Consider the following 7,634-nt stretch of genomic DNA (forward strand, 5'->3'; position numbering starts at 1 on the left):
AAAAAGATCAAAAAAAAATAAAAAAAGATCAAAAATTTTCTGCAAATAATGTATAAATTAATTATTTTAGATTATTTGTAAAATACAAATTTTTCTCTTTAGCAAAAAACTTTTTTACCGTATTTTGCAAAATACATGTAGATTTTTTTTGGACATAAACATTATTATTATTAAGCATTTCTGATAAATTATATCAGCAGAATAAATTATTTGTGTGACAAATCTACTGCTTGGAAGTTTTTGATCTTCAATAAAGGAAAATATATCAAAATTTGATATATATCAAATCCTCAATCATTTATATATAGAAATTATAATTTCATGTAATAATTGACACACCCTATGCATTGAGTGTGATAAGATTTTGAATCATTTTAAAAATTATAAACAAAAGGATGTATAATATATTAATACTATATCACTTCTATTGAGATAATTTTTTTCTGATATAAGATAAAGGATTTGTTTTTTTTTTTTGGCATTTTTCGTCAATTATTATGTTATGGCACCCTATTATACAGATTTACTTTAACCTGCTTCTCTTTGGAGGCATTCAACAAAAAGATAGCCCCAACAGTAATTGTAAAACCCAATAATGTACCGAATATACTGACGATATCCATATTTGCCCATTCACGGAATAATACACCAGATGCTATTATAACCATCGACGTAAACATAACATAATATACAGGAGTAACTACGCTTGTATCGAATATATCTAAAGATTTGTTCAAGTAATTCATCTGTGTACAGATAAATACAACCACTAAAAGAAATAGGACAAATATCATCCAGGCATGTTTTATAGGTAATTCATCTAAAAACAAAAGATTAAATTCAAAGCAAATGCTGAATAAAAGTGATTAATAAAACCTACCTAGGAAGTAACTCTTTATACTTAATCCTAGTGCCTTGCAAGACATGACTGTTAAACTACCAATTGATGAACACACTGAAAGATAAACTATAACGTATCGAGTTCCATACTTTGGCCCCATAAAGCACACTATTATAGTTATTAAACAAACAGTAGAAAGATAGTATAAGAAATCCATTTGAGTAACTCGAGATAGTAGTTCATCCAAAGATTGAAATTCCTCTTCTTTTGGAGCATATACAACTATGATTGTTGAACCTATTATACACAATACACAACCAATCTAAAAAATATCAGTTATGACAATTAAAAGCTTAATGTATGTTTATAATAATACCTTTCCCTTAGTACTAAGAGCTTCGTTTAAAAATTTGGAAGCTAGTATTGCTGAAACTAAAATACTTAATGCACCCAAAGGTGTAACCAACGAAGCCGGTGCAAATGCATAAGCCACAAAGTTTGCTAATTCTCCAACGCCCACTAAAATTGTTAAAATTCAAATTATTTACTTTTCAATGATAATACGTTCTCAATGGACTTACTTGTAAGAAGGCCTATCCACCATGTCCAGTCTTTAAGATATCCATATCCACCTGCTGATGCTCTTAAACCTACTTGATTTAGTTTTTTTAAGGATAGCTTCTTAATGATAAAACTTGACCCAATAAATAGAGAAGAACTTATAGCTAAGATTAAACCTATATAAAATTGTGATGATTTATGATCAAATTTAGAGAAATCTAAATGCTCAGTTTGGATGTCATCCATTTTTACGTGTTTCTTTTCTACTGATTTTGTTGAATAATTATGGGAAGGTATTAACTCATAACTGATAAGATTTTCGTAAAATATAAAGTTGTAGATAACAAAATACTAAAATTCAAGTGATTTAAAAATAGATGTAAACAAAAACCAGGTTAGCGAAGTTAGTAGCTAAATGTTTGACGTTTTGTATGATTTAATGGCCTCAGCCGCCAGAAGCCACAGTCCCTGAAATATGGACAACTAGGTATTAGAGCCATAGAGCAGATAACGCTATCTTGTTTAATCTTTAATCTATGGATGAACATTTGATTTTGTTTTCATTTGAGGTTAAATAACAGAAGACAAGAACAGGGAAAGGGAAAATCTTTGCTTTTTCACTGTTTATAATTAATAAAATGCCGAATTGGAATCAAATCCAGAGTCAATTAAGACACCCTGCCAATCCTGTGGTATTTTTTGATGTCTCTGTAGGCACAACTGTAAGTAATTTAGAGAGTATTTTTTAACATTTTTTAATGATCCTCTTAATTATAGGAAATAGGTCGTATGATTTTTGAACTATTTGCCGACGTTGTACCAAAATCCAGCGAAAATTTCAGACAGTTTTGTACCGGAGAATTTCGAAAAGATGGTGTACCACTGGGTTATAAAGGTGCTGGTTTTCACAGAGTTATAAAGGATTTCATGATACAAGGTGGCGATTTTGTAAATGTATGTATTTTATATCTTCTTTCCATTACCATTTTTTATATATATGTATTTTAATTAATTTTAAGGGTGATGGAACAGGAGTGATGAGCATCTATGGAGGAGGGACATTTGCTGATGAAAATTTTATATTGAAACACGATAGTCCTGGATTACTTTCTATGGCAAATAGTGGAAAGGACACTAATGGTTGTCAGTTTTTTATTACATGTGCTAAATGTAATTTCCTTGACGGGAAACACGTGGTATTTGGCAGAGTTATTGATGGACTTTTAGTTATGCGTAAGATTGAAAATGTTCCTACTGGACCAAATAATAAACCCAAAATTCCTGTAACTATTATACAATGTGGCCAGATGTAGATTAAATATTATTTAAGATTTTTATATTTATTTCTCCTACTTTTGAAAGGTCTGAGCCTTTTTGGAACATACATCTGTTACATACCACTAGTACAGAAGATATTCCTCAATCTTATAATTTCATTTTTTATTGGTTTGTTAACTATTATTGGTTTGTTTTTATTATTTGTTTCCTAAATATTTGTATTAGTAGTTATTTAATGTTGATTTAACTTCAGTAATTAGGTTTAAATTGTCTTTTCAATTCTATATACATATTTTTATCTTGGATTTTCAATCAGTAAAATTTCTGTTTAGTAATTTGAATAAAATTCAATTGCAGCAAAATGTGAAGCTCAAATAAGTTCTTTGAGGATAATAATTGAAGATTTTGCACAACTGTTAAATATTATTTGTAAAAAAATATGTAAATCTAATCTTCCTATTTTTCTCTACCTTCGACACTATTTTTCCAAACTCGGACTTTTGACACACACAAAGAAAATAGTCAGTATACTCACATTTTATTGTTATACTGCTCACAACTCATAATATACCAGGACATGCCACTTTGTCTTACAATGAGCCACCCTGTATTCAAATTTAAAACACCCGGCAGTAGATGTATCGAGAACTTAGATCTTATAAACTTCATCGAGAATCGATAATTCGTTCTTGTCACATCCTTACTAGTAACATAACCCAACATTTGGCATCACCCAAATCTATGGCATCACCTAAAAACATTAATAAAGTGTTTTTTGAATAGTTATATTAAATTTTATATTTATATAAATAATGACTACCCTGGAACAAGGTTTTAAGGAAAAAATTTGCAACCTCCTTACGGAATTAAGCTGCTGCCATAGATGTATCGTTCGTTTCTTGGGCATACATGTTTTGGATAACGAGAAAGCATATCAAAACCCAAAAGAGTATTTGAAAGAACTTCTCCATAATACAGAAAACTACACAGGACCTGAACCTAAGAGAATTAAAGCAAATGTTTGCCCAGTTTGTTTAAACTGTTATAATTCAGAAACACTAGAAAAAATATTAGAAAGTTATAAGTTAGTAAGCAAGGAATACAATGCATACAACACTTTCTTTTTTAATGTAAGCTTTCCAAAATGCTTATCTATAAGAGCACATAGCATGTATCTGTATTTAGTAGAAAAATTCCCGAATACTCCTTTTGGAAATTTATATAATTCAACAGGTAGGTAGTGTGTGTATTTTAAAAGTTTAAAATTCTGTAACAAGTATAACATTTTTAGATACAATGTTAGAACAACCTCACAGAATTTTTCGATCTGTTGCATCTAGTATCTTGTCAAAAACATTAAATAAAACATTTCACCCAAAATCCAATTTAAGTTTATTAATTACATTAGCATATAAAGATGATAATACAGTAAGTACTTACTTAATATTTGCATTAAAAAATATGTATTACTATTTTTATAAAGGAAGTAGAAGCTATAACAAACATATTAGGAAAAAAGAAAAGAAACAAATTTGAAGTCAGTCGAAATAACATATTTGAACTTCTTAAAGATATAGACGAAGAAAAATTTAAAAAATACTTTCCGGTACCTCCTATTATTCCACAAGAAGAAATTTCTATTGAAAAGATTGATTTGTGCGCTGATCCTATATATCTTGGAGGAAGATACTTTAAATTTAAGCGAAATGTGGGACAGACTCCTTGGGTTATTGATGGAGTAAGTGTTTCTGAACACAACGTCCAAGACATAATTTTTGATGCTATTTGTGATACACTCGGGTTAGTTAATGTTATTAAAACATATTAGATCTCTATATATGAGCATAAAATGTTGTAGATTTGATAGAAAACAGATGACTTTTTCAGCGAGCGGTAGGGAAGACCTTGATGTACGAATGTTGGGCACAGGACGTCCATTTTATATCAAAATTGAAAATCCAGCCAACAGAAATATCTTAAAAAGTCAACTGTTAGCCATAGAAGAAAGCATTTTAAAAACGGAATTAGCTGCTGTTGTAAAACTAAAAATTGTATATGCCTCTGACTTGAACAAGATAAAAACCGGAGAAGAGTCGAAAAAGAAAACATACAAGGCTCTGTGTAAAACTGATGCTCCGGATATTAAACAAGCAATAGAGAAAATCAATGCACTGGAGGCACTTGAAATCACTCAAGCAACTCCGATGAGGGTATTACATAGAAGAAGTTTACTACCTAGAACAAAAACTATTCATAAAATGGAAGCCAAAGAGACTGAAGGTAGGTACTTGTTTATTAAAAGTTCTAATTTATGAATGCTCTGTATTTGTATGTATTTTAGGAAATCTATTTGAAGTAGAAATTGTAACCCAAGCAGGCACATACGTAAAGGAGTTTGTACATGGAGATCTTGAGAGGACCTGCCCCAATTTATGTTCTATAGTGGGCTATTCAACAGACATAGTTGCATTAGATTGTATTGATATTAATTTGGAGTGGCCTTAAAGAATTGTTCTATATATTTTTTCTACGTAATGGAACTGTGTAGCCTAAACACAAAAAAACTAAAATTTGTTCAAACATGAATAAAAGAAATTGTCTTTTTAGTTGTATTTTCCTCAAAGAGATGTGGGGATTTGGGTAAAGCTCTAATTTCAGGATTCAGGAGGTCCTATTTTATAATTTAAAAACAACGGTAAACCTACGTATCGATATTTCGTCTTAATTTCTTATCGATATTTAAAAAAAAATTCTTACTTTTTGGAAGAATGCCATCCTTGATAACATCACAGCCAATTCATTAAATTGTCCCATCCGTGCCTCTTCTATTAGACGGCCGGAAAGCCCTAGCAGCTATGGCCGTAAGACTAATGTACTAATACCACAGAGCAGATCTGTTCTGTGCTAATACCTACTTTTTTCATAAGAAGAAATTATAAAGTTAGGTTATGTATTTTTGTGATAAAAAATGTAAATAAATTTTTTGCTCTGGAACTCTAGAAAGTAGAAAGTGAATAAATCGCATGAGTAAGAACTGTAAAAAGAAGCCATTAAAATTTGTCTCTGACAAATACCTAAAATGGATTCAAAGAAAATATCTTTTGGTTTTAACAAACTTTCGAAAAAAACTAATATAATACCTTCAACTTCAAGAGTTAAAGAGACTAAAGTAGAGTTAATAGAATGTTTGGAAGAACAATCCATTAAAATTAAAGGGTGAGTATTCATATTCTTTAAAATTATAATTTCTTATAACTCAAACTTTAGTGCTGTTGAAGAGATAAAAGAACCTCTTGTTATACCGATGAAAGACAACGAGAGAAGTCTTTTAGACCGTATTAGGGAGGCTAAAGGAAAAAACCGCGTTGTGAAGGCTGATACAGAAGACACTCGCTCAGATTCTGAACTAACACCTGACGAACTAGCTGCTAGAGAGTTATTAAAAGGTTTGTTTATCCCAATATTGTTTACTTTTGTCTATTTTAATATATTATTTTTAGAGGCTAAGAATCGATTAATCAATGGAGATTCAGATAATGCTAATAAAGTTTCTATTCTACCTATAAAAGAACAGCAACTAACACTAGAAGGTGAAAAACAACCCACTTTAGAAGACTATGAATCCATACCGATAGCTGATTTTGGCCTGGCCCTTCTGAGGGGAATGGGTTGGAAGGAGGGTATGCCTATTGGCAAAAAAGTATCCAAATCGGCAGTGTTGCCTGAACCAGAACTTCGACCAAAAGGATTAGGTTTAGGAGCATCAAAAATGATTCAGTCAGAAAAATCAAACAATAAACAATTAGACAAAGAAGGAAATGAGCTGATTTTAGTTAAAGGAGCATATGCAAAAATAATTGCTGGAGCACAAAAGGGAAATTACTGCCAGGTAAAAAGATTGTGTTATAAATAGGGTGAATTAGCTAGTGGTTGGATAGTTTAGAAAAAATTAGTTACAAAATTTTAAAAACTATCTCTCCTCCAGGCAAAAATTACAAAGAACAAACGTGGTCACTTTCCTGAATTTTTATAGATTTCAGTGTGACAATTTAGGCAAAGAGAATCTTTGTTGTGTATAGAACAAAGTGGAAGAATTGGCAGAATTTGTTTTTTATTTATTTGAAGCAATACTAAGCCATATTTTTAACTTATTTCCCAATAAATTTGTTTTGTCCGACCACTAGTTGTAATAATACTTCATTTAATATTACATTAATATTATAGGTTCAAGGATTTGATGAGGACGGTGGTAGAGTTATTATTAAAGTACATCCAAAATCGGAGATTATAAATATAAACGAAATAATGTTAATGCCTGTAACTAAAGAAGAATTTTCTAAGGGTTCGAAAGTCTTAAGTAAGGGAATATTGAAATTGGTAATACGGTTTATGTATTTAACTACTATATTTTTTAGATAATGCAAAATTTGAAGAGTTCAAAGAAATATCAGACAGAAAATTGAAGCAGGAGAGACAAGATTCAAAAGTAGAAGTGAATATTAAAAAAAGTTCTAGTGATCATAGGGTATATAAAAGCAGTTCTAAAACTAATAAATACGAAGATAGAGGTCATATAAAAGGTGAAGCATCTTCATCTGATGAGGAAAAAGATACGAAAGAAGAGCATTACAAAAAATCGAAGAAATCAAGATATAAAAGGAGAAGCAGTTCTTCGTCGGATAGTGAATATACCAGTAGTAAGAAAAGTCATAGAAATAAATCTAATTATAAGGACAGAGGTAGGTCTAGTGATAGGCACAAAAAGAGTAGTAGTTACAAAAGCAAAACAAGACAGAGTAGTATAAGCGACAGTGATTCAGATCATAAGAGAAACAGGAGGAAAATGAAATCGAGCCGTTACAGACGCGGCGATAGTAGTGAAGAAGACTCCAGACGTCAAAGCAGAAGAAAATAAATATATTTATTGTATGTAAAAAATATATTTGGTCTTTTA

General features: G+C 30.6%; 4 protein-coding genes across 4 annotated transcripts; 3 read left to right on the top strand and 1 right to left on the bottom strand.

Annotated features, from left to right (window-relative positions):
- Nucleotides 1-8: 8 nt before the first annotated feature.
- LOC115885563 (magnesium transporter NIPA2) lies at nucleotides 9-1,789 on the bottom strand. Its single transcript, XM_030904513.1, has 4 exons — nucleotides 1,423-1,789; nucleotides 1,218-1,360; nucleotides 881-1,163; nucleotides 9-820 (listed from the first exon to the last, which is right to left on the bottom strand). Exons 1-4 carry the CDS (start codon nucleotides 1,646-1,648, stop codon nucleotides 501-503), a joined length of 972 nt encoding a protein of 323 aa, XP_030760373.1. The 5' UTR covers nucleotides 1,649-1,789; the 3' UTR covers nucleotides 9-500.
- Nucleotides 1,790-1,961: 172 nt separating this feature from the next.
- LOC115885564 (peptidyl-prolyl cis-trans isomerase H) lies at nucleotides 1,962-2,739 on the top strand. The gene is made up of 3 exons (XM_030904514.1): nucleotides 1,962-2,124; nucleotides 2,180-2,356; nucleotides 2,422-2,739. The coding sequence occupies exons 1-3, from the start codon at nucleotides 2,041-2,043 to the stop codon at nucleotides 2,713-2,715; spliced, it is 555 nt and encodes a 184-aa protein (XP_030760374.1). The 5' UTR covers nucleotides 1,962-2,040; the 3' UTR covers nucleotides 2,716-2,739.
- Nucleotides 2,740-3,268: 529 nt separating this feature from the next.
- On the top strand, nucleotides 3,269-5,286 carry LOC115885561 (putative tRNA pseudouridine synthase Pus10). Its single transcript, XM_030904512.1, has 5 exons — nucleotides 3,269-3,913; nucleotides 3,972-4,108; nucleotides 4,164-4,480; nucleotides 4,539-4,960; nucleotides 5,022-5,286. The coding sequence occupies exons 1-5, from the start codon at nucleotides 3,493-3,495 to the stop codon at nucleotides 5,183-5,185; spliced, it is 1,461 nt and encodes a 486-aa protein (XP_030760372.1). The 5' UTR covers nucleotides 3,269-3,492; the 3' UTR covers nucleotides 5,186-5,286.
- A 343-nt stretch (nucleotides 5,287-5,629) lies between these two features.
- LOC115885597 (G-patch domain and KOW motifs-containing protein) lies at nucleotides 5,630-7,634 on the top strand. Its single transcript, XM_030904559.1, has 5 exons — nucleotides 5,630-5,896; nucleotides 5,948-6,126; nucleotides 6,181-6,569; nucleotides 6,905-7,037; nucleotides 7,096-7,634. Exons 1-5 carry the CDS (start codon nucleotides 5,760-5,762, stop codon nucleotides 7,593-7,595), a joined length of 1,338 nt encoding a protein of 445 aa, XP_030760419.1. The 5' UTR covers nucleotides 5,630-5,759; the 3' UTR covers nucleotides 7,596-7,634.

This window comes from Sitophilus oryzae, unplaced genomic scaffold (assembly GCF_002938485.1).
Source record: "Sitophilus oryzae breed Bouriz unplaced genomic scaffold, Soryzae_2.0 scaffold_402_pilon_pilon, whole genome shotgun sequence".
Taxonomy (NCBI): Eukaryota; Metazoa; Arthropoda; class Insecta; order Coleoptera; family Curculionidae; genus Sitophilus; species Sitophilus oryzae.

Bases quoted from the DNA above. Each gene is read 5' to 3' on its own strand.
- LOC115885563 (XM_030904513.1), bottom strand. From the start codon at position 1,648: ATGGATGACATCCAAACTGAGCATTTAGATTTCTCTAAATTTGATCAT. The intron at 1,361-1,422 runs GTAAGTCCATTG...TAACAATTTTAG, and splicing joins GTGGATAGGCCTTCTTACAA to TGGGCGTTGGAGAATTAGCA. The intron at 821-880 runs GTAGGTTTTATT...TTTTGTTTTTAG, and splicing joins TATAAAGAGTTACTTCCTAG to ATGAATTACCTATAAAACAT.
- LOC115885564 (XM_030904514.1), top strand. From the start codon at position 2,041: ATGCCGAATTGGAATCAAATCCAGAGTCAATTAAGACACCCTGCCAAT. The intron at 2,125-2,179 runs GTAAGTAATTTA...TCTTAATTATAG, and splicing joins ATGTCTCTGTAGGCACAACT to GAAATAGGTCGTATGATTTT. The intron at 2,357-2,421 runs GTATGTATTTTA...ATTAATTTTAAG, and splicing joins AAGGTGGCGATTTTGTAAAT to GGTGATGGAACAGGAGTGAT.
- LOC115885561 (XM_030904512.1), top strand. From the start codon at position 3,493: ATGACTACCCTGGAACAAGGTTTTAAGGAAAAAATTTGCAACCTCCTT. The intron at 4,481-4,538 runs GTTAGTTAATGT...AAAATGTTGTAG, and splicing joins GCTATTTGTGATACACTCGG to ATTTGATAGAAAACAGATGA. The intron at 4,961-5,021 runs GTAGGTACTTGT...TATGTATTTTAG, and splicing joins GGAAGCCAAAGAGACTGAAG to GAAATCTATTTGAAGTAGAA.
- LOC115885597 (XM_030904559.1), top strand. From the start codon at position 5,760: ATGGATTCAAAGAAAATATCTTTTGGTTTTAACAAACTTTCGAAAAAA. The intron at 5,897-5,947 runs GTGAGTATTCAT...CTCAAACTTTAG, and splicing joins CAATCCATTAAAATTAAAGG to TGCTGTTGAAGAGATAAAAG. The intron at 6,570-6,904 runs GTAAAAAGATTG...TTAATATTATAG, and splicing joins AAAAGGGAAATTACTGCCAG to GTTCAAGGATTTGATGAGGA.